Raw genomic sequence first — 24,845 nt, forward strand, 5'->3', positions numbered from 1 at the left:
CTTCCTGTGTTTCCTACTCTGCTTACACAGCAGCATCAGTCTCTACTGCATCCCAATCTGTCCTCGCTCCACCTGACAGCTTGGTTTCTCTCGGGCTGACCTCTCCAGAGAATCTGTCTCAGCCTGTCCGTCGCATTTTGGATGCCTCCAGGAAACCGGCCACCCTCCAATGTTACCATCAGAAGTGGACCCGGTTCTCCTCTTGGTGTCTACTACATCACCACGATCCCACCTCATTGGCGGTGGAAACTGTACTGGACTATTTGCTCTCTCTGTCCGACGCTGGCCTCAAGTCTACCTCAATCAGAGTCCACCTCAGTGCCATCACTGCGTTTCATGAGCCTATCCTCGGAAAACCTCTCACGGCTCATCCCCTGGTTTCCCGGTTCATGAGGGGCCTCTTCAATGTCAAACCACCTCTGAAGCCTCCTCCAGTCGTCTGGGACCTGAATGTGGTTTTATCAGCCCTCATGAAACCTCCTTTTGAGCCTCTTGCCACAACTTCGCTCAAATTTCTAACCTGGAAGGTGTTTTTCCTCATTGCCGTCACCTCTGCCAGGAGGGTTAGTGAGCTGCATGCACTGGTTGCCGACCCACCTTTCACTGTTTTTCACCATGACAAGGTGGTTCTGCGTACCCATCCTAAATTCCTTCCCAAGGTGGTCTCGGAATTTCACCTCAACCAGTCCATTGTGCTGCCTGTCTTTTTCCCTAAGCCCCATTCTCATCCTGGGGAACAGGCGTTGCACACGCTGGACTGTAAGCGTGCCCTTGCATACTACCTTGACCGTACCAGGGCTCACCGCTCGTCTCCTCAGCTCTTTTTCTCCTTCGACCCTAACCGCTTAGGTCGTCCTGTCTCTAAACGGACGCTTTCCAACTGGCTTGCTGCCTGCATTGCGTTCTGTTATGCTCGGGCCGGTCTCTCACTGGAAGGTGATGTCACGGCCCACAGAGTCAGAGCTATGGCTGCTTCTGTGGCTTTCCTCCGTTCCACGCCCATCGAGGAAATCTGCAAGGCTGCCACTTGGTCCTCAGTTCACACGTTCACTACTCACTACTGTCTGGATACCTTCTCCAGACGGGATGGACACTTCGGCCAATCTGTGTTACATAATTTATTTTCCTAATGGCCAACCATCCCTCCTCCCTCTCTGTTAGCTTAGAGGTCACCCATGCGTTAAGAATATGCTGCTTGCTTGTCCTGGGATAAAGCACAGTTACTTACCGTAACAGGTGTTATCCAGGGACAGCAGGCAGATATTCTTACGTCCCACCCACCTCCCCGGGTTGGCTTCTTAGCTGGCTTATCTTAACTGGGGACCACGCACTCCTCCGTCGGGCGGGAAGGCACTCGCGCATGCGCGGTGCGGCCAACTAGAACTTTCTAGTTAAAAGTGTCCATCCCGGGGCTCCGTCGGTGACGTCACCCATTCGTTAAGAATATCTGCCTGCTGTCCCTGGATAACACCTGTTATGGTAAGTAACTGTGCTTTTTGGTCATGTCCATCAATACAGACTTTTTGGGACGCTGTTTTTCTTTTTGTAGATACATCTGGAACATTACAGTTCGGAGATCAGCCTTGGTGTTATTTGGAGCCTCTTTGCACATTTATCCTCATCGGCCTGAGGCCTCCGAGTTCCTTCTTTGGACGGCAGTGATTGCTATCACATGCATTTTGCTTAAGTGGATGGAACCGGGGGCTCCTGACTATTCCCTTTGGCGTAGTCACATGATTAAGAACATAAGAAGTTGCCTCCGCTGAGGCAGACCAGAGGTCCATCTCGCCCAGCGGTCCGCTCCTGTGGCGGCCCATCAGGCCTATTGCCTGAGCAGTAGTCCCTGATTAATTTTATAACTTGCCTCTATTCCTATCCCTATAACCTACCTCTACTCCTATCTGTACCCCTCAATCCCTTTGTCCTCCAGGTACCTATCCAAACCTTCTTTGAAGCCCTGTAGCGTGCTCCTGCCTATCACAGCCTCTGGAAGCGCGTTCCATGTATCCACCACCCTCTGGGTGAAAATGAACTTCCTGGCGTTTGTTCTAAACCTTTCCCCTTTCAATTTCTCTGAGTGCCCCCTTGTACTTGTGGTTCCCCATAATTTGAAAAATCTGTCCCTGTCTACTTTTTCTATGCCCTTCATGATCTTGAAGGTTTCTATCATGTCTCCTCTAAGTCTCCGCTTCTCCAGGGAGAACAGCCCCAACTTTTTCAGTCTGTCAGTATATGAGAGATTTTCCATACCCTTTATTAGCTTAGTTGCTCTTCTCTGGACTCCCTCAAGTACTGCCATGTCATTTTTGAGGTACGGCGACCAGTACTGGACACAGTATTCCAGATGCGGGCGCACCATTGCACGATACAGTGGCAGGATGACTTCCTTCGTCCTGGTCGTGATACCCTTCTTAATGATACCCAACATTTTGTTTGCTTTCCTTGACGCTGTGGCGCACTGCGTCGACGCCTTCAGTGTTGCGTCTACCATCACTCCCAGGTCTCTTTCAAGGTTGCTTATCCCTAGCGGTTGTCCCCCCCATCTTGTAAGTGAACATCGGGTTCTTTTTCCCTACATGCATGACCTTGCATTTCCCTATGTTGAAGCTCATTTGCCACTTTTTGGCCCACTCTTCCAGCGTTGTCAGATCTTTTTGGAGATCTTCGCAGTCATCCATGGTTTTGATCCTGCTGTATAGTTTGGTGTCATCCACAAATTTAATAACCTCACATTTTGTTCCCGCCTCTAGGTCATTAATAAATATATTAAACAGGAGCGGTCCCAGCACCGACCCCTGCGGAACTCCGCTTGTGACCCATTGCCAGTCTGAGTAATGGCCCTTTATTCCAATCTTTCGTGTGGTACCTTGTCAAAGGTTTTTTGGAAGTCAAGGTAAATGATGTCTATGGATTCCCCTTTATCCACCTGGCTGTTTACCCCCTCAAAGTATAATAAGTTCGTGAGGCATAACCTGCCCTTGCAGAAGCCATGCTGACTCAATTTTAGCTGTCCATTGTTTTCGATGTGCTCCCAGATGCTGTCTTTAATCAGCGCTTCCATCATCTTCCCCGGGATCGAGGTCAAGCTCACCGGCCTGTAGTTTCCTGGGTCTCCCCTTGAGCCTTTCTTGAAGATGGGCATGACATTTGCTATTTTCCAGTCCTCCGGAATCTCTCCAGTTTTTAAGGATAGGTTGCATATTTGTCGAAGTGGCTCAGCTATTTCGTTCCTTAGTTTCCTTGGGTGAATGCCGTCCGGACCTGGCGATTTGTCGCTCTTTAGCCTGTCTATCTACCTGAGGACATCCACCTGGCTCATCTCTAGTTGGACCAAATTATCATCCTGATCTCCTTTTACGATCTCTTCGGGTTCCGGAATGTTGGTTATGTCCTCCCTCGTGAAAACTGACGTGAAGAACTCGTTTAACCTGTCAGCTATCTCCTTTTCCTCTTTTACTACTCCCTTTCTATCTCTGTCATCCAAGGGTCCCACTTCCTCCGTTGCTGGTTGCTTCCCCTTAACGTACCTGAAGAATGATTTGAAGTTTGTTGCTTCCACCGCCAGTCTCTCTTCATATTCTCTTTTTGCTTTCCTAACCACTCAGTGACACTCCCTTTGGTGTTTTTTATGCTCCTTTTGGTTGTCTTTTGTTTGGTCCTTTTTCCATGCTTTCTTGTCACTTATCGCTTCTTTCACTGCATTTGTTATCCACACTGGATTTTTTGTTCAATTCTTTTGCACCCTTTCCTGAACTTGGGGACGCACAGGTTCTGTACTTCGAGCACCGTACCCTTGAGTAGGGTCCAGGCTTTTTCTACGGACTCCATCTTCCTTGCGTTGCCGTTGAGTTTCTTTCCCACCATTTTCCTCATGGCATCATAATTCCCTTTTTTGAAGTTGAGTGCTGTCGTTGTAGTTCTTTTCACCTTTGATGATCCAATTTCTAACCTGCACTGGATTGTGTTGTGATCGCTGTTTCCTAGTGGGGCTAGTACCGCCACCTCCTTTGCGGGTCCCCCTAGTCCGTTGAAGATTAGGTCAAGAGTGGCATCTCCCCATGTTGGTTCCGTGACCAGTTGTTCCATGAAGCAGTCCCTCATGACATCCAGGAATTTGGTCTCCCTCGTGCAGTTTGAGTGCCCGATACTCCAATCTATTCCCGGGTAGTTGAAGTCCATCACCACCACACTTCCACTTTTGCATACCTGCCTCAGTTCAATCTCCAGATCCTGGTCGATTTCTTCCATTTGTCCAGGTGGGTGATAATACAGACCCAATTTAATGTCTGCTCCAGTTCCTCCCGGTAGCTTAACCCATAGTGATTCCAAGCCATCCACCCTTACTGTTGTTTCCATCCTGGTTGAAGGTATGGAGTCTTTTATATATAGCGCTATTCCTCCACCCTTTTTGTGTGACCTGTCCCTCCTGTAGTTTGTACCCTGGTATAGCCACATCCCATTTATTGTCATCAGTCTACCATGTTTCTGTGACTCCAATTATGTCCAGGCCCTTCTTGCTGGCTATGATTTCCAGCTCTCCCATTTTGGCCCTTAGGCTCCTAGCATTAGTGTATAGGCAATGTAAGTCCCGGTTGTTTGCCTTTTCTGCTGGTTTTCCTCGTGGTTTGGCGCTCCTTGTGACCCCCTCGTGAGTTGCCAGTCCCCAAGCCTCGTCTCGGTCATCCTCCTCCTGTGGTGTGTCTGTTTCGTCCTCAGCCTGCTTCCCCATGTTTGGTTGCCCCTCTGGTTCCCGTTGTTCTTTGTTAATCATGCTTGCCAGTTTCATTTGTGCCCTATGCCCCTGCATTTCATCCTTAGGTCCCTTTTCTAAAAACTTCCACTCAGCCCTGAGCTCTCTTTTACAGTGTCCTTGCTCAATATCCTTGGCCCTGGGCCTCTGCATTGCGTCCTTATGTTCTTTTTCCAAAAATTCCCACTCAGTCCCAAGCCCTCTTTTACAATGTCCTTGCTCAGTATCCTTATTTGATACTTTTGTCCGATGTGTCAGATCGACTGTCGGCTTTCCCCTCTTCTTCAGTTTAAAGCCAAATTTGATGCTCTGGACGTTGCGTGCCAGCATCCTCATCCCAGTCGTGCTCAGGTGCAGTCCGTCTCTCCTGTAGAGCTTATTCTTCCCCAAGAAGGTTGTCCAGTTCCGAACAAAAAGGAAACCCTCCTCTTCGCACCATCTCCTCAGCCAACCGTTAATTGCTTGTAGTTCGCTCTGCCTCCTTGCGTCCGCTCTCGGTACTGGCAGGATCTCTGAGAAGGCTATCTTCCTTGCCCTCAGTTTCAGTTTCCTCCCCAGGATCCTGAACTGATCAGTTAGTGCAGTCCTGTTGTAGTTCCTCCTGCTGGACGTCGTTGGTTCCAACATGGATTACCACAGCTGTCTCCTCCGTCTCGGCCCCCTCCAGGATCCTCTCAATTCTGTCGATGACGTCCTTCGTTGCTTTCTTGGGAACGGAGAGGAGTTCAAGACATTTCTTCCTTGCCTGGACGGGCCTTCCAACGAATTTGGGAGCCCTTTTGGTCGACACTATCTCTGGTGGCTCGTAGCCGCCTTCTGAACTGCTAGGGTCTTGGTATTATCCTTTTCTTTACCTTGCTTTATTTGGCATCAGTGAGAGTGGGGGAGGGTGGGGGGGATGGGATGGGTTGGTGGGGTAGGTTTGCTGGATTTTTTGTGCAAATTAGAGCTACCTTGTTGTTCTTTGTTCTTGCTTCTGATTGTTATTTTTCTTGGTGCTCAATAAAATATATTTGACGATAAATATGGTAACCCTAATAGCAACTTTGTACAAAAAGTCTCAATCTAGTTCAGGTAAATCACTTAGGCCCCATATTTTCCTTATTTCCGTACCTACAGTTCAGTTCCTCTGTCCACGCCCTGGGTAACTCAGAGAGCCTCCTTCCAAATGTCAAGCCTGGGCAGGAGCCAGGGGTAATCACAGCCTTCTATTTTTTCTCTCTCTCCCTCTCTGTTCCCTCCCAGATGCTTAAAAGTCCCATTGGGTCACTGGGCTCTGGCGGGGCTAGGAACATTAAGAAGCTTTTCTTCCTCTGTTTGTCTCTGCTCCCTCCCAACTAAGTTAGGGAGTCCTCAGTCACAGGGCTCTGGTGGGGTGAAGAGCAACCAGAAGCCAGGAACTGACTCCTCCTCCCCCCCCCCTGGTCCTCAGCGGGTCTCAAATACCTCTCCGTAACCCACATGTATTTCCACATCATGAACAGATGTTTAGAAGGATGCTAGGCTGCATAGGGAGAGGTATGGCCAGTAGGAAAAAGGAGGTATTGATGCCCCACTGTGGTGAGACCTCATTTAGAATATTGTGTACAATTCTGGAGGCCACATCTTCAAAAATATATAAAAAGGATGGAGCCAGTCCAGAGGAAGAAGGCTACTAAAATGGTGCATGATCTTCATCATAAGGCGTAAGGGGACAGACTTACGGATCTCAATAAGGAATTGCAGGGGAGGGGAGATATGATAGAGACATTTAAATTAAATAAGTATAAATTATGTCACCAGCCAGTGGTAAAAGTCGTGCCCAAAAGAGAGAACCATTAAACTGAAAAGTGTGGAGAAAAAGCCTCAACACTGGGAACTTTGACAGCAACCAAAACTGATTATAAGCTGGTCAACTTTTACTTCTCATCAGCATAAAAAACTCCACACATTAATGAAAGTTACTCTCAAATCAGGCAACAGTCCACCACTGTGCACAGGGCAAAAATGGGGAAGTACATCTACTTAGCTGTACGACGTGGAATTATGGTCTCGACAATGACTTCTTTTAGCATAGCCTTGATATTCCATACATGTTGGTCCACTGTATCGCTATGATTGGCTGCCTCAGGGATGTCAACAGAAGCTCTCCATACAGCAATGCACTAATGGCGTAAGATAAAACCCACATATATAGCAGGAAGCAGGAACCAACTTCCAGTGGTTCACATGATGAAGTCACATGATGCGGCAGGCTGATGGGGGCCCAATCAAAATTAACAAAACTTTAAAAAAGCCAGTCATCAAAAAATCATCCAAAATGTGCACACCATTCAATCTGCTGATTAAAAAGAAAATCCAGTGTTGTTCATGCTGATACATTTACCTACTTGGCATAAATGCGCACGAGTTGAGTCTCATTTGAAAGGAAGCTCTGGAATGAGAGGCCATAGGATGAAGTTAAGAGGTGACAGGCTCCACTCAAATTCTTTCCCCTTCCCATGGGGAATATAAAACATTTTTTAAGACCAAAAATACATGGCACACACTGCATTCACTTCTAGCTGTGCTGAACTTATTATCAAACTCTTCCTCCTATTCAGCCCAGGAGCAAGTAAAGTGCTAAAGTGCTTCATTTCCTGCCACTTTTTGGCCAGTTTCATGATAAGAGACATAAGATCCTGTAGCTTGTACCATGAGCTACAGCCACATAGCAACTGAAATAAAAAGGCTGCTTTGCTGACCTCATTGGAATAACTACAAGACGGCATTGTATCTTCCAAAACAGACAATATTAGTTTATTGGTAGTATAAAAAGTTACAATATTACAGCAGCCAAGGCATAGCACAAAAAAATATATAAAGTATTGTCAGTTCAGAATATACAATGGAGAGAAGAATTTGCACTCATATGCTTAGCAGGGGGGCTAGCAGTTCCCCGTAGCATAAGTAAGAGAATCTTTCTCTGGCTTTTCTTAGACTGCACGTGTTTTTTATACAGAGAAATTCTTCCTTTGTTCCAAAAAAGGCCATCCCCCGAATTCTAGTTATGTACTTCCCTATTGGTACATAAAAATAATGTACAGCTAACTCTTCCCTATCGTCCACGCCTCTCTCTCACCTCCACCCCCCACCCCCCCAGTAAAAGGGGGCCTTTCAGAAACAGAGAACTGGTTCTGAACTCTCATCTTTCAGCACGGAGACCTGCAGCTACTAATTAGAAGTGATACAATTCATTGCATATTCGAGTTGGTGTCCTTGTAAGATGAAAAGTTGGCAACGAGATGGCCTTTCCACAATCCAGCTGTCTAGTTTCCATAGCTTGGTTCAGAGACAGAGAGTCCATGGTTTGGTACCAAGTTCTTTCATCTTGTTACACCCACATGAGCAGAGCTCCTTGCTCATTATAAATGGTTTATGGCTTTTTAGGGTGTCTGGCATATGAAGTCATACAGCAGTGATAAGAGTCCAGCAGGGCCTTGAAGAGATAGACTCCCAGCAGGGAATGAAAACAAGAACATCATTGCTGGCATTGCAAAGACTGCAGCTGTAGCAAGGTACACAGGCTGGGCCTGGCTGTGGGAAAATATGTCTGTAGTTTCCAGCATACACAAGTGAAAATCTAGGTCTGTAGAGTCCAGTAGAATCATCCAGATGTCCAGGATATACATGTCACAACCAAGATAAAACTCTTGAGTTCTTTGATTACTGGTGGCTCAGAAGATAGTTCAGCAAATGCAGCACAACTAGAATGAAATGCACCCATCCAGTCTTTAGAAAATGTTTCTTATGGCCCATGAAGAGACAGGTGGACAAACAGATAGGGAAAGATGCTAGATGGGATGGGAAGCAGAGTGTGAGAGATTGACCCAGAGTGAAGGGGGGAGGGGAGATGTTGGACATGGGGAAAGAAAAATACCTGGAGGAAGAGATGGGAGAGTTGCCGGTAAGGACCCCTAGGCACACAAGTACACTGGGCCCCCATGCCCCACCTCACCTACAATGCCCCGCCCCCATGTATTTACTTCTTTATTTCCATTTTATTTCTTTTATTTTAAAATTCAAAACAAACAAAGATGACCATACTAGTGCCAGTGTACAGTTTTTTCTTCTATGCAACCTCCAAACATCTCTAAACAAACTCCCCTTCTTTCCTAGAGGAAGAGATCTTCAGCTGGCAGGGCTTTGGGAAGCCCACCAATTTATATTTTGCATTTGGGTAGGAGGCATAGGACATAGCGGGAAGAAAATTTAGTGCCCATCATTTTATTGGACTAATACATTTCTTTCTTAGCTTTCAGAGGTTAAAACCTCTTTCTTCAGATTAGTATAAGCACATAAGCATTGCCTCTGCTGAGTCAGACCATAGGTCCATCATGCCCAGCAGTCCGCTCCCGCGGCGGCCCCCCAGGTCAATGACCTGTAGTGATCTATTACTCAAGAGCATTTTGTCTTGTATAGTAACCCTCTAATTGTACCCCTGGATTTCCTTACCCTTCAGGAATTCGTCCAATCCCTTTTTGAAACCCAAAACTGTACTCTGCTCAACCACCCCCTCTGGAAGCGCATTCCAGGTGTCCACCACCCTCTGGGTGAAGAAGAACTTCCTAGCATTTGTTCTGAACCTATCTCCCTTCAATTTTTTTGAGTGCCCTCTAGTTTTTGTTGCCCCCACCAGTCTGAAGAATCTGTCTCTCTCTACCTTCACTATACTCTTCATGATCTTATAAGTTTTTATCATATCACCTCTAAGTCTCCGCTTTTCCAGGGAAAAGAGCCTCAGCTTCTCCAGCCTCTCAGCATACGAGAGGTTTTCCATGCCCTTTATCATTTTTGTTGCTCTTCTCTGGACCCTCTCGAGTATCGCCATATCTTTCTTTAGGTACAGCGACCAGTACTGGACGCAGTACTCCAGATGTGGTCGCACCATTGCCCTGTACAGCGGGAGGATAACTTCCTTGGTTCTGGTAGTGATACCTTTTTTGATAATGCCCAACATTCTGTTCGCCTTTTTTGAGGCCGCTGCGCATTGTGCTGCCGGTTTCATTATTTTATCCACCAAAACCCCAAAGTCCTTTTCTAGGTTGCTTTTTCCCAATGTCATCCCTCCCATCGTGTAGTTGTACATCAGGTTCCCTTTCCCTATGTGCATAACTTTACATTTCTCCACATTAAAGATCATCTGCCATTTATCTGCCCACTCACTCAGTTTGTCCAGGTCCCTTTGGAGTTCTTTACATTCCTCTACAGATCTAACTTTACCGGAGAGTTTTGTGTCATCACGAATTTTATAACTTCACACTTTGTCCCTGTTTCCAAGTCATTAATAAATATATTGAATAGCAATGATCCCAGCACTGACCCTTGTGGAACGCCACTTGTGACCCCTTTCCAGTCAGAATAGTGTCCCTTTACTCCTACCCTCTGTTTCCTGTTTGCCAGCCAGTTTCTGATCCATCTGTGTATGTCCCTTTCCACCCCGTGGTTCCACAGTTTCCTTAGAAGGCGCTCATGAGGTACCTTGTCGAAGGCTTTCTGGAAGTCTAGGTATACTATGTCTATGGGGTCACCTTTGTCCAAATGTTCGCTTATCCCCTCGAAGAAGTGCAGCAGGTTTGTTTGGCAAGATCTTCCAGTACAGAAACCATGCTGGCTTGTTCTCATCAGCTTATTTTTTTCTTTGTGCTCACTGATACTGTTCTTGATCAATGATTCGGCCATCTTCCCCGGAACTGAGGTTAAGCTGACCGGTCTATAATTCCCCGGGTCGCCTCTGTATCTGGGTATCCCAGTCCTGACCTGAGGAAAGGAGTTATGGTCTCTGAATTTGTAAAAAATGTATTAAAATTAGTTCAATAAACAGTATCATCTTATTTCCATTTTCTATTAATAAACAATTATCAACACAGCTACAATAATACCTTATCCTAAAGCAAAAATAAATAAATAAAACAAATATAATTTTTTTTCTACTTTTGTTGTCTGGTTTCTGCTTTTCTCATCTTCTCATCGTTCTCTTCCTTCAATCCACTGTCTGCCCCTTCCAGAAAATGTTTGTCTCCCTCTGCCATCTCTGCTCTTGTCCCCTCCCCCCCTTGGTCTTGCATCCATCACCTTCCCTCTGTTCACCTCATAGACTGGCATCTCTCCTTCCCTCCCCCCTGTGGTTTTTAGCATCTCTCTTCTCATTTCCTTCACTCAGATGTGATATCTCTGTGTCCTTTCCCCTTCTTTGGCATCTCTCTCCTCTTTCTTCCCTTTCCTTTTCTTCTCTGGTCTTTCTTCTCTATTTTCTGCCTCTGTCTAAGTTAAATTCTTTCTTACTATTCAGCCCTCAGTTTCCCTCTTTTCACTGTGTCTACTCACAGCTTGCCACACCTTTCCTTCACCCCTCCACTAACTCTATCTTCTTCCCCCCCATCCACCATGTAGCAAAGCAGTAGCAGTGGTGAGGAGGTAAGGGCTGGGTACAAGTTCTCCCCACTTCCATCATCTGCCCTGCTCCATTCTATCTCTCTTCTCCCCACTTCCATCATCTGTCCTGCCCAGTGTTCCCTCTAAGCGGGCGGGTGTTGTGAGCAAACTTTTTTCACCGTGAGCCAAAAATATCGGGCGCCAGCAAGTTATGAGCCAACTCGCCCGATTCTCCTCTCGCCGCCCTGCCATCTGCCGTACGCCTCTTCCGATCGTGCGCTGTGACGAGAAACGTGTGCGCTGCGATGTAATATTTTGTGCGCCAGCGCACGCCAGCGCAGCTTAGCGGGAACACTGGTTCAAATGGTTTTATTTATTTCCCCAAATTTATTTTTGTTATACGCATTGAAAATATTTGATATTGCGTTTAAATCAAAATCTCAATAAACTTGAAACGAGTGCCCGTGAGATTGTGGGAGGGTTAAATACTCAAAACTTAGAAGTTTTTGCTACGCCAGCTTTCTGGTATCTTTACATACAGTGGCGTACCTAGCATATGTAACATCCGGGGCCCATCATTTTTTGGCACCCCCCCCCATCTGTAAGAAAAACATGATTTTTAGTAACAAACCACACGTCACACATGAGTACCTAGGAAAAGGCAGCATCTTACATATTGCAGTGAGCAGTACATCAATACACCCATTGTAAAACTAAACAAGCCAGACCAGCACAGATCAATCCTACACCGTCAATCCTAACAGAAAACCATGTCTTTCGAACACACAGAACACAGAAAACACCTTCGCCTAGTAAGGAATATGTAATCACAAACTAACCCCTCCCTCTTTTACAAAACTGTAGTGTGGATTTTAGCTACGGAGGTAACAGCTCTGATGCTCATAAAATTCTGAGCATCAGAGCTGCTACCACCAAGGCTGGTGCTAAAAACGCTTCACAGTTTTGTAAAAGGGGGGATAAAATAAAAATACATAGACAAAGGTTAAATTGAACCAGCAAGAAGCTGGACTCTGCATACAATGCTTCACAGAAACAGTGACACATGTCTCCTAAAGCAATAAATAAATAGAAATTTTTTTCTACCTTTGTCTTCTGTGGTTTCTCCTTTCCTCATCTTCTTGTAACTCTCTTCCTTCCATCCACTGTCTGCCGTCTCTCTTCCCCTATATGGCATCTTCTCTCCTTCTATGCCCCTTCCAGAAACTGTATGCCTCCCCCTTCCATCTCTCCTTTCACCCCATTGGTCTGGCATCTCTCTCCTCGCCTTCCCTCTCCCACACCTCTCCTCATAGTCTGGTATCTCCCCTTCCCTGATTCTCTGGCATCTCTCTCCTTTCCTTTTCTTCCATCTTTCGCTCCCCCTCCATGCTCTCACATCTCCCCCTTCCTTTTCCCTTAGACTGGCATACCTTCCTCCTACGCTCCAAGCCCTGGCATCTCCTTTAATTCCCTCCCTCATCTTCCTTCTCCCTCCAGCTGGGTACCGCAACACTCTTCCCTGCAGCTCTGCACTTCCCCACAATTGCCATGCTTCGGTTCCTCTTCTTCCTTCCTTCCTCCCCCCCCCCCCCCGCGGGACCCTGCGGCACCATCAACTCTTACTCCCTCTAATGTCGGCCCTGCAGCTCCAGACTTCCTCGCACCTTCTCCCCTCCCCCTTTGGATCGCTATTATTTTAAATGTTATAGCCGCGGAGCTGTATCCATCAGTGGAGATGTCTAACCTCGGCCTGCCCCGGAACTCTTACTGCAACAGTGACTTCCTGTTCCTGCCTAGACGGGCGTCTGCTGCAGTAAGAGTTCCGGGGCAGGCCGAGGTTAGACATCTCCACTGATGGATACAGCTCCGCGGCTATAACATTTAAAATAATAGCGATCCAAAGGGGGAGGGGAGAAGGTGCGAGGAAGTCTGGAGCTGCAGGGCCGACATTAGAGGGAGTAAGAGTTGATGGTGCCGCAGGGTCCCGCGGGGGGGGGGGGGGAGGAAGGAAGGAAGAAGAGGAACCGAAGCATGGCAATTGTGGGGAAGTGCAATCCCCCCAATGCGTCCCCTTACCTTACCGACGCGTGTGTGCGCTGTGAAGAGAAACTTTGCGCTGCGATGTAATATTTTGTGCGCGAGCGCAGGCCAACGCAGCTTAGCGGGAACACTGGTCCTGCCCCTTTCTCCCCACATCCATCATCTGCCCTGCTCCCTTCTCCCCACATCCATCATCTGCCCTGCTCCCTTCAGTCTCCCTTCTCCCCACATCCATCATCTGCCCTGCTCTGCCTTGCCCCCTTCTCTCTCTCCCTCCACCCCAGGCCCATCTCACCACTCCTATTTTTTTATTTTAGAACAGTGACGCCCCCATGCATCAATCGGCAACACAGCCCCCCCCCCCGATCGGCAATGCGTCCCCCCCCCCCATCGACGGAAAGTAATACAAAAGAGCAACGCGGGTAAGGCAAGGGGAACTGTAATTTTGCAAGTGGTGCTGCTTGCCCAAAGTTTCCCTCTGACGCGCCCAAGCGGAAACAGGAAGCTGCGTCAGAGGGAAGCTTTGGGCAAGCAGCACCACTTGCAAAATTACAGTTCCCCTTGCCTTTCTTACCTGTGTTGCTCGTTTGTATTACTTTCTGTCGCTGGGAGGGGCCTGTGTTGCTGATCGGGGGGCCGTGTTGCCGATCGGAGGGGTCTCCTTCATCAGGCCCTCCTGACCATTTCGGGCCCTAGGCACGTGCCTACTGGGCTTATTGGTTAATCCGGCCCTGGTTGCCGGATTAAGTTGGGGGAAGAAGAGCAGGGAGAAGAGTGACAGAGGCTGGAATGGGGGATAGACACTAGACCAAAACAAGGAGGGAAGGAGGAAGGGAGGGACAGACATGCCAGACCATGGGAAGGGGGCATGGAGGAAGGGAAAAAGGAAGGGAGAGACTGGATATGGGGAGGGACAGGGATATAGAGAAGAAAAGCTGGTATGGAGGGAGCATAGGGACACAGAGAAGGGATGCTGAAGAGAATAAAATAGGGACACAGGAGAAATGCTGAAAATGGGGTGGGAGTGAGGGAAGAGATAGAAAAACTGTGAGGTCAGATGCAGACTATTAGGAGGAGGATAGGGACAGAGACACAGAGGAACATAAGAATAGCCTTACCAATGGTCCATCAAGCACAGTAGCCCGTTCTCATAGTGGCCAATCCAGGTCACTAGTACCTGGCCAAAACCCAAGGAGTAGCAATATTGCATACTACCAATCCAGAGACACAGAGGAAAAACAGATGGTGGGCATAAGAGAAGAAAACTAACAACTATAACTGTCCCATCACCCTGCAAACTGCCCCATCCTCCAAAAATCTCCCTGCAAACTGTAATCTACTGGCTACTCCCTATAGCCCTAACACTTGTAGTTAGTGCCTTTGCAAATTTTTAAACCAGGCGCTATAGATCCAAAAGAGCTGAAGGATAGCGGCCAAATGTCTTTCCAGGTAGGGCTAGGACACTGTTGACAAGTATATATCAATGAAATCCATCCACACCAGCCCACCTTCATACTTTTTGGTGAGGGTATTCGCATTTCCACATGTGATTCTTTTTGCCAATTGAGAAATATCCTGTCCTTCAAGCTTGTGTCTCTTCCATCAATCCACTTCCTCCTTTCTGTCATGAGCTTGGTTAAAGAGGCAGATAGCAGAAAAAAAAAAAAAAAACAGAAAGATGATGAGGGCCACCCCAGAGGTCTGCAGGGACCACCATTGACCCACAGGCCTTGCACTGAAGAAAACTAAAACGTGCACATACACACACATGCAAACGCTTTGGAAAGAATATCACGAGCCATGCTCTGCATGCTTTCATCACTTACCTTCTGTTCTTAAACTACAGGTGTATGGAGGGGCAGAGAATGCATGTTAGAGAGAGTGATATGACTTGTGATGTGGCATTATTTTGTGGGCACCAACTAACTCCATCCTGGACTCCTGATGCAGGCACACTCGCCGAAACACGGCCCGCGTCAAGTCCTAAGCTCGTATAGATGATTTCTTGTATAGACTGTATTGATTGCTCTTAAAGTGTGGCTCGTTACTATTTTGGAAATCAATTTGGCCTCAAATAAATAGGATGTTGGAAAATCCGGTAGCCTTGACATATGATACGATTTTGTTTGGTACTGCAATGAGAGCTCGGAGTCAAATCTCGTCAAATAATAACAAACTTTTATTTATATTGACTGGAGTAGCAGTTCAACAAATAACATATACTTGGAAAAATTATGACAGATTAAATTACAACTTTTGGTGGAATTCAGTTTGCCATATATATAAGATGGAGCGTACATTTGCAACACAAAAAGGATATATCGATAAGTTCAAGAAGATTTGGGGACCATTAACAGATTTTCGTAATGATTGATATAATTTTTCCCATAATAAGATACTTGATAAAGGAGGGGGGGGTTTGGTTTATTCTCTTTATCATAAATTATAAATAAATTATTATAATAGTTGTTATATTGTGTGAAACTAACAAAATAAGGGGAGGGAAAGGGATTTATAATTGAATAATAATTGATAAAATTATTAAAAATTTTTATATGATGTCTAAAATTATAGTAAGGATTATATAAGATATGTTGTATGTACAATATGTTATGGAGATATCAAGTGTATACTTAAGGTAATTGTATGAATCTTTATGACACACTTGTTGTTATATGAAGAAAAAATCAATAAAAATTTTAAAACAGAAAGTGTGACTCGTTTGAAGACCGGGTCCTCTCTGTAGTTTTCTTTTGGCTGCTCAAACTACATCTTCCAGAAATGTCTTCATCAGAGCAATCTTTCCTCCTGCTTTCTAGTAGCTGGATGCCATAATTTTAAGACTGGAACAAATGCTTCCTAATGTTAGCGATGCATTTTTCTCTTCCTTATTTAGATTGCATTCACTATCTGGATGAGTCACAACCACAGTAGTTGAGTAACTTGAACGCTAAGTATATGAACACAAGCTCTGGTAAAACGATGTTACATCAAAGGAAGAGTTATTTGCTGCTGATACGAGATACCTTTCTTTATTACATATTGTAATTTTTTAAAATAATAACTGTGTCTTATTCTACCTATTACAAAATACATTCTAAAGATTTCCTTGTTTCAGAAGTATGAGAAGGATGTACATATCCTGAATTCAAGGTTCTTCTCTCAGTGATTTAAAATGAATAACTTCTAAACTGGTTTTCTTTAATAGCACAGGGTTGGGGGTTTTTGTTTGTTTGTTTTGTTTTCTTCTGTAAGAATGGAAAACCCTGGATTTGAAATGCATGAAGATGGAGCCCTGAGTTTTTCATCCAAAGAAGCGCAGGTGAAGACAAATAAGTGTTCCCTTATTTACAGGTGAGTGTTCTTCCAGTTCTCAGAAAGTTCTAATAGATTTCTTTAATTCAAATATATTTATTATGTTCAAATATACACTTCCAATACATACAGTACAATATTAACAATAAACATACACATTATTACAACTTAATAAAGACTATGTCTGTTATAAAAATAACAACCTACATTAAAATTAAATTAAACATAGAACACAAGAAGTTGCCTCTGCCGGGTCAGACCAGGGGTACATCGCGCCCTGCAGTCTGCTCCCGCTGCGGCCCATCAAGTCCATGACCTGTAAGTGATCCTTTGTCTAAAACCCTTTAATCCCCATTTTTCTTCTATCTATACCCTTTCCTGATCCTATCTCTATCTCTATCTATATCCCTCAATCCCCGTATCCTTCAGGAACTTGTCCAATCCCTCTTTGAATCCCCTTAATGTACTCTGTCCTATCACATCCTCCGGAAGCGCATTCCAGGTGTCCACCACCCTCTGAGTGAAGAAAAATTTCCTAGCATTGTTCTAAACCTGTCCCCTTTCAATTTCTCCGAGTGCTCCCTTGTTCTTGTAGTGCCCAATAGGCTGAAGAATCTGTCCCTTTCTACCTTCTCTATGCCCTTCATGATCTTGTAAATCTCTATCATGTCTCCTCTGAGTCTTCGCTTCTCCAGGGTGAAGAGTCCTAGCCTTTCTAGCCTCTCTGCGTATGAAAGGTTTTCCATACCTTTTATCATTCTTGTCGCTCTTCTCTGAACCCTCTCAAGTATCTCCATGTCCTTCTTTAGGTACGGCGACCAATGTTGGACACAGTACTCCAGATATGGTCGTACCATCGCGCGGTACAGTGGCATGATGACTTCCTTCGTTCTGGTTGTAATACCCTTCTTAATAATACCCAGCATTCTGTTTGCCTTCTTCGAGGCTGCTGCGCATTGTGCCGTTGACTTCATTGTTGTGTCCACCAGTACACCCAAGTCTCTTTCAAGGTTACTTCCCTCTAGTACTAATCCCCCCATTTGGTAGCTGAACATTGGTTTTTTTTCCCCTATATGCATGACCTTGCATTTCCCTACATTGAAGTTCATCTGCCATTTATTCGCCCACTCCTCCAGTTTGTTCAGGTCCCTTTGTAGGTCCTCGTATTCTTCCACAGTTCTAACCCTGCTACAGAGTTTAGTGTCATCTGCAAATTTTATAACTTCACACTTCGTCCCCGTTTCCAGGTCATTAATACATTGAACAGCAGTGGTCCGAGTACCGACCCCTGCGGAACTCCGCTCGTGACCCTCCTCCAGTCCGAGTAGTGACCTTTCACTCCAACCCTCTGCCTTCTGCCTGCCAACCAGTGTTTAACCCATCTGTGTACGTCCCCTTCCACCCCGTGGTTCCACAGCTTCTTAAGTAGCCACTCATGGGGTACCTTGTCAAAGGCCTTTTGAAGTCGAGGTAAATGATGTCTACGGGTTCCCCTTTGTCCAACTGGCTGTTTACCCCCTCAAAGAAGTGCAGTAAGTTTGTTTGGCACGATCTTCCTTTGCAGAAGCCATGTTTGCTCGCTTTCATTAGCCCATTTTTTTCGATGTGCTCACAGATGCTGTCCTTTATCAGTGCTTTTACCATCTTGCCCGGAACTGATGTCAAACTTACCCGCCTGTAGTTTACCGGGTCTCCTCTTGACCCCTTTTTAAAGATAGGTGTAAAGATAGATTGCTATCTTCCAGTCCTCCGGGATCTCGCCAGTTTTCAATGATAGGTTGCAAACTCGGAGTATTTCCGCTATCTCATTTCTTAGTTCTTTTAGTACCCTAGGGTGGATTCCGCCCGAGCCTGGTGATTTGTCGCTTTTCAATCTATCTATCTGTTGAAGGACATCCTCATGGCTCACCTCTATTGTCAACAGTTTTTCTTCTTGGTCTCCATGGAAGATCTCATCAGGTTCTGGTACACTGGATGTGTCCTTGCTTGTGAAGACTGACGAGAAGAACTTGTTTAACCTATCGGCTACCTCTTTTTCCTCCTTTATCACTCCCTTTCTGTCTCCATCATCCAACGGTCCTACTTCCTCCCTCGCCGGTTGCTTCCCTTTAACATACCTGAAGAATGATTTGAAATTTTTTGCCTCCCTGTCTAGCCTCTCTTCGTATTCCCTATTCGCTCTCCTAACCACTCTATGACATTCTTTTTGGCATTCCCTGTGTTCCTTCCAGTTTTCCCCGGTTTGGTCCTTTTTCCATTTCCGGAACGATTTTTTCTTGTCTCCTATCGCTTTCTTCACTTCATTGGTTATCCATGCTGGATCTTTTGTTCGTTTTTTTTTGCACCCTTTTCTAAATCTGGAGATGTACATATGTTGTGCTTCTTGCACTGTGCCCTTGAATAGGGACCAGGCTTGCTCTACGGTTTCTGTTTTCCTTGAGCTGTTTCTGAGTTTTTTCCTTACCATTGCTCTCATAGCATCATAGTTCCCTTTCTTGAAATTGAACGTTGTCACTGTGGTTCTTTTCCCTTTTGCTGTACGTACTTCTAATATGTACTGGATCATGTTGTGATCACTGTTTCCTCATGGTCCTACTACTTCCACTTCCTTTGCAGGTCCCCCTAGTCCTAATCGAGAATGGCATTCTCTCTCGTTGGTTCCTTGACGAGCTGATTCATAAAGCAGGCCCTCACAGCCTCTAAGAATTCTGTTTCCCTCGCACAGTTCGAGTTTCCAATACTCCAGTCTATCCCGGGGTAGTTAAAATCCCTTATTAACTCAAAACAAGCCCCACAAGGACAAACGATACACACATGCAACCAGAAACTATAGATATCCAGCATTTACCAGTTCCTTTGAGTGGCAGATAACTGAGAGTTTACTGTAGTGTTTAAAAATAAACGTGGAAACTTCATATATATATATATATATATATATATATATATATATATATATATATATATATATATATATATATATATATATGTAGTAGCGGGGCCGTCCCTTAGGGCAAGGCACCGTACACAACTACTAGCTAACCCTGGCGTGCTTCCCCAAGAGGGAGGAAGTACCTGTGGTGGAGAGCTTACCTTGTGGATAAGGATAAGTCAGAATGGCACCACACAGGTAAATAGTCAAAGTAAAGCAATCAAATTTATTAATCCTCCAAACTTGGCCAAACAAAATGTGGTAAAAGAATCCAAAAATATCAGCAATCATAAGCGAACCAAAACAATAATGCTGTACTCACCAGCCTGGCCTGGTTAATTTCTAAGCATTCGGCTTATGTCCCAGGTAAGTCCTAATAAACACTGGCCTCAATAGAATAAAGCATAAGTTCAGTCACAAGTAGTTGTAAGGATTGTTAGTGGCCCCCACAATATATGGTTGGTGGGGTCACTTGAGCGGCGCCCTTACACACGCCAGGTCCCAGGTTCAGTTCCCTCACTGAAGATTCACCAGGAAGTAGAATCCAATAAGAAACACAGCCAGAGGTGATTGCATAAAGAATATATTATAGAAATAGGCTTACAGAAAAGCAATATTTATAAGCATTACCATTAAGCATTACAATTAATGAGAGAGCAAAGCAGTTTCCCTGCCTTACAGAGTTCAGAGGAAAAGAGAGACAGAGCATCTGAAGTTCTAGGGAGAGCCAGAGAGAGAGAGAGAAAGGGGGATGGGGTGATGGTCTAAGCTTCGTGTTCCATAGAGGATAGACAGAGAAAGAGAGCTGAATGTGTGTTGCAGAGAGGAGGCTTTTATAGTTTTGAATCTTATTCTGTATATAGAAACTATTGTATGTCCCAGTATCTTTCTGTTTAGAATTTGTAAACTGTTTGAAACAATGATTAATTTAATTGATAAGGAGGGTGTGATACTTGCAGGCAGGTAGATGGGATTAGTCTCTGGCTTCTTTGTCCCATTCAAGCAGCCTATCTTCTTGATAAACAATCCAGTCTGGCTGAATGATTAATGTATGTGAATTCTGTGCAGGAGCACAGAATTCTGCATCCAGAGTCAGATAATTTCCCATAGGCCTTTGCTGACATTAGTTATGCCAACTGAAAATGCTGGATGCTAGCAATAGCTATGCTGACAGTAGTCTTTGGGTTAAACACAAAACTATATTTTTGCAATGCCGTAGTTCTCCTTTGCAGGGATTAAGGAGCAGAAGGTTGGTGGATTTGCCAAAGTAGTACCTTGCCAAAGCAAAATACAAAAATAGACCCACAAAAACCCACCACATAGATGTTGGGCAATCCTGCCCCCCAACCTTCAGGGTTTTCACAACTCCAGAAGGGACATTGCTAATGCTGCCTAACTGCAGCTAAGCTTCTGCTTGCAGTGGCCATCTTGAATCAAAAAACAAAAAAACTTTCAAGCCACAAAATAAATTACTGGCAACTTTCCTTCCTCAGCAAGCATAGTCCATTCACTTTCTCAGCTACTAAAACATTTCTGCAGCTGAATAATTGTCCCAGCAGCAAAACAGCCAAACCCCAAAAATCAAGAAAAAGAAAACTTTTCAAAAACAACCACACAATCCAATTAGCTTATGTCCATTGCTTTGGGAAGCACAAACTCTGGCAAAGCACTCCAGTCCATCTCCTCTGGTTCCTGGTTTATCTGGGCTGCTTCCTCTGTCTCTGGGTTCAGTATTAGAGAATGACACGGTGGCGGTTACCCGCGGCTAGTACAGTTTTTGAACCCAGAGCAAGGCCGGGACATAAGCAAAAATATGGCTGCGGCCCCGCGAGGCCAAGCGGCTAGAGCAAGACCGGAGGCCCAGTCAAAAATACACAAAAGAAAATAATAAAGACGCGAGCACAGCGACTTAAACGAAAATAAAAAAAGAAAGCCATGGTGCAAGAGGGACGAGATTGCGCATAGCAAGGGAGCAGTGCTTCTGGCTCCGCGTAAAACATTGAACTGAGGCTACGCTGAGGAGACGCACGCCCTAGACCGGGCGGGAGGGGCACACACACATGAGCGGGCCAATCGCAAGCTTGAAGGTCTTCAAGCAAGTTTGCTTGCGAAAACGTCTGCTAGGGGGCTCTGTCGGTGACGTCACTCACATGTAGAGAATATGCTGCCTGCTTGTCCTGGGATAAAAATTGAATTGATAGGGTAAAAAATGGAAGAGAGAAAAACAGCAAACAGAGTTAAGAGCACAGAGGTTCAACCAGAGACTGGGAAAAGTTGATTAGAAAAATAAAATCACCAAACAAAGATAGGAAAAATGATTTTATTTTCAATTTAGTAATTGAAACATGTCAGTTTTGAGAATTTACATCTGCTGTCTATATTTTGCACTGTTCAGGAAGAAATGCATTTATTTCTATTTCTCTGGTGTTGTACTGCATGCAGATCTTGCATCTTAGGGTTTCGTTTGTGTATTATTTGTGGTCCTGTATTTGCGTGGAGGGCCATAATCAAAAGATACGTCTAAGTCCAATTTGGACATAGAGCGCTAGTCACCCAAAGTCAGCAGTGGGAAAAGGAGAAATTAGGTTCTTACCTGCTAATTTTCATTCTGTTAGCTTGTAGACTGGTATAGTCCTTATGAATGGATAATATGCCAACAGCAGGTTGAGACTGAGATCAAACTTGTATATCAGTACAGCATGCCCCTCTTGCTACTCCAGTTTGCCGAATAGCCAAACAACCTAGGAAATTTCTTAACTGAAAAACAGTAAATGACACTTCAAACAAGAGTGTAAGAAAACAACAAACATCTTTAAACAACTGTTGGAACATGTATAGAACTTGATCCTGGAAGTAAAACATCCCCACAGCTCACCAGATAAGCTTGCTGAGTCATCACCGTGGTTCTTAATTCTTCCCGGCCCTAGAAAAATACTAGAACTTGCAGAAAAATTCAAAATCTGCACGTGAACAAAAACCCACAAACACTGCACTAAGACAGACAGGGTGGGGTACTATACCAGTCTACAAGCTAACAGAAAGAAAATTAGCAGGTAAGAACCTAATTTCTCCTTCTGTATCGCTTGGTAGACTGGTAAAATCCTTCCAAATGGGACGTACCAAAGCAGTACCCATCAAGGGTTGACACCAGAACACATTCACCGAATACCGCGTCCCGACGCGTGTGAACATCCACACGGTAGTGTCTGACAAAGGAATGTAGAGAAGACCAAACTGCAGCCTTGCAAATATCCACAAGAGGCACTAGAGAAGACTCAACCTAAGAAGCTGCCTGACCCCTAGTGGAATGAGTCTTGAGAAAGTCGGGAACAGGCTTCTTCTTCAGAACATAAGCGAAAGCAATAGTCTCCTTGATCCAGCGCGCAATAGTAGCAGATGACACAAAACTATGCTGGGCAATCAAATTGCAGAAAGACAGCGAGGAACTCCAGAGCGATTTGAGCCGATTGGAAAATTGGGCAGATAAATGGCAGATGAAGTTTAATGTGGATAAATGCAAAGTCATGCACTTAGGAAGAAAAAAAAAAGAACACAAGTACAGTATGTCAGGTGCAACTCTGGGAAAAACCAAACAGGAAAGGGACCTGGGCGTATTAATCGATAGGACCCTGAAGCCGTTGGTGCAATGCGCGGCGGCAGCAAAAGAAGCGAATAAAATACTAGGCATGATAAAGAAGGGAATCACGAGTAGATCGGAGAAAGTAATACTACCACTTTATAGAGCGATGGTCAGACCACACTTGGAATACTGCGTCCAACATTGGTCTCCATACCTAAAGAAGGATTTAAAAGTACTCGAGAGGGTGCAGAGACGAGCAACTAAGCTAATAAAGGGCATGGAGAACTTGGAATATGAGGAACGACTTAAGAGACTGGGATTGTTCTCCCTTGAGAAGAGGATAGAAACATAGAAGATGACGGCAGAAAAGGGCTACAGCCCATCAAGTCTGCCCACTCTGCTTACCCACCCCCTGTCTATGCCCTAATGACCCAATTTCCTTATCTTGACCCTCGTAGGGATCCCACATGGGTATCCCATTTATTCTTAAAGTCTGGCATGCTGTCTGCCTCGATCACCTGCACTGGAAGCTTGTTCCAATGATCAACCACTCTCTCTGTGAAGAAATACTTTCTGGTGTCGCCATGAAATTTTCTGCCCCTGAGTTTGAGCGGGTGCCCTCTTATGGCCGAGGGTCCCTTGAGAAAGAAAATATCATCTTCCACTTCGACACGTCCCGTGAGGTACTTAAATGTTTCGATCATGTCTCCCCTCTCCCTACGTTCCTCGAGAGTGTAGAGCTGCAATTTGTTCAGTCTCTCTTCGTACGAGAGACCCTTGAGCCCCGAGATCATCCTGGTGGCCGTCCGCTGAACCGATTCAATTCTGCGCACATCTTTACTGTAATGTGGCCTCCAGAATTGCACACAGTACTCCAGATGAGGTCTCACCATGGCCCTGTATGATCAAGACTTTCAAAATACTGAAAGGATTCGACCAAATAGAGCAGGATAAAAAACTATTTACAATGTCCAATGTGACAAGGACAAGAGGACATGGACTAAAGCTAAGGGGGGACAGGTTCAGGACAAATATCAGGAAGTTCTGCTTCGTGCAACGAGTGGTGGAAACCTGGAATGCTCTCCCAGAAGAGGTAATTGTGGAATCCACCATTCTAGGGTTTAAGGGTAAGTTAGATGTACACCTCCTTATGAGTGGCATAAGGTGACATAGGTAAGGGTAAGCTAGATGCCATCTCTTATGAGAAGCTTGGAGTGATATGGGGACTAATACTATGTCTGGGTACACCTGGCGGGGCCTTCGCTTGTGCGGATCGCCGGACTTGACAGACCTAAGGTATGTTCCGGAGATGGCACTTCTTATGTTTTTATCTGATTTCCTGAAATCCGGGGTCCTCTGCACATAAGAGCGAACGACCTGACTGACATCTAACTTGCGCAGCTGTCTCTGCTCAGAAGAACCCTCCAGGCAACCCAACACTGGGAGGACTACAGATTGATTGAAATAAAAAGGAGAAACCACTTTTGGCAGAAAGGAACAGGCCTCAAGACAACCCTGCAGCTCAGAAACACATCTAGCTGAAGTAATAGCCACCAAGAAGACCGCCTTAAGAGTAAGGTCCTTCAAACAGCAGTCGCCCAACGGTTCAAAAGGAGGGCGCACTAGAACGGACAGAACCAAATTCAGATCTCAAGATGGAACAGAGGGTCGTATGGGAGGCCTGAGCAACTTGGCCGCCTGCAAGAAGCGAATCACATCAGGAATGGCAGTCAAATACTGACCTTTCAAGAACCCCCAAAAGGCTGACAAGGCCGCAAGCTGAACCTGGAGAAAAGACCAAGCCAGTCTCCTATCCAGGCCATCCTGCAGGGAAGCAC

The 24,845-nt window shown here is 45.3% G+C and overlaps 1 protein-coding gene across 4 annotated transcripts in view; it reads right to left on the reverse strand.

Moving 5' to 3' along the window:
* The window catches only part of LOC117357043 (zinc finger protein 501-like), a 115,923-nt gene that overhangs the window by 64,151 nt on the left and 26,927 nt on the right, over window positions 1-24,845 (reverse strand). Inside the window, exons 5-6 of one of the 4 annotated variants that reach the window (XM_033937195.1) lie at window positions 14,692-14,814; window positions 10,492-10,550 (exon numbers count right to left, since the gene is read on the reverse strand). The exons of the other annotated variants lie outside the window; for them this stretch is intronic. Coding sequence (XP_033793086.1) covers window positions 10,542-10,550; window positions 14,692-14,814 — 132 coding nt within the window. The 3' untranslated portion in view covers window positions 10,492-10,541. Of the gene's footprint in view, window positions 1-10,491; window positions 10,551-14,691; window positions 14,815-24,845 lie in introns of those variants that run through there. 4 annotated transcript variants of the gene reach the window in all.

This window comes from Geotrypetes seraphini, chromosome 1 (genome assembly GCF_902459505.1).
Source record: "Geotrypetes seraphini chromosome 1, aGeoSer1.1, whole genome shotgun sequence".
In the NCBI taxonomy this organism is placed as follows: domain Eukaryota; kingdom Metazoa; phylum Chordata; class Amphibia; order Gymnophiona; family Dermophiidae; genus Geotrypetes; species Geotrypetes seraphini.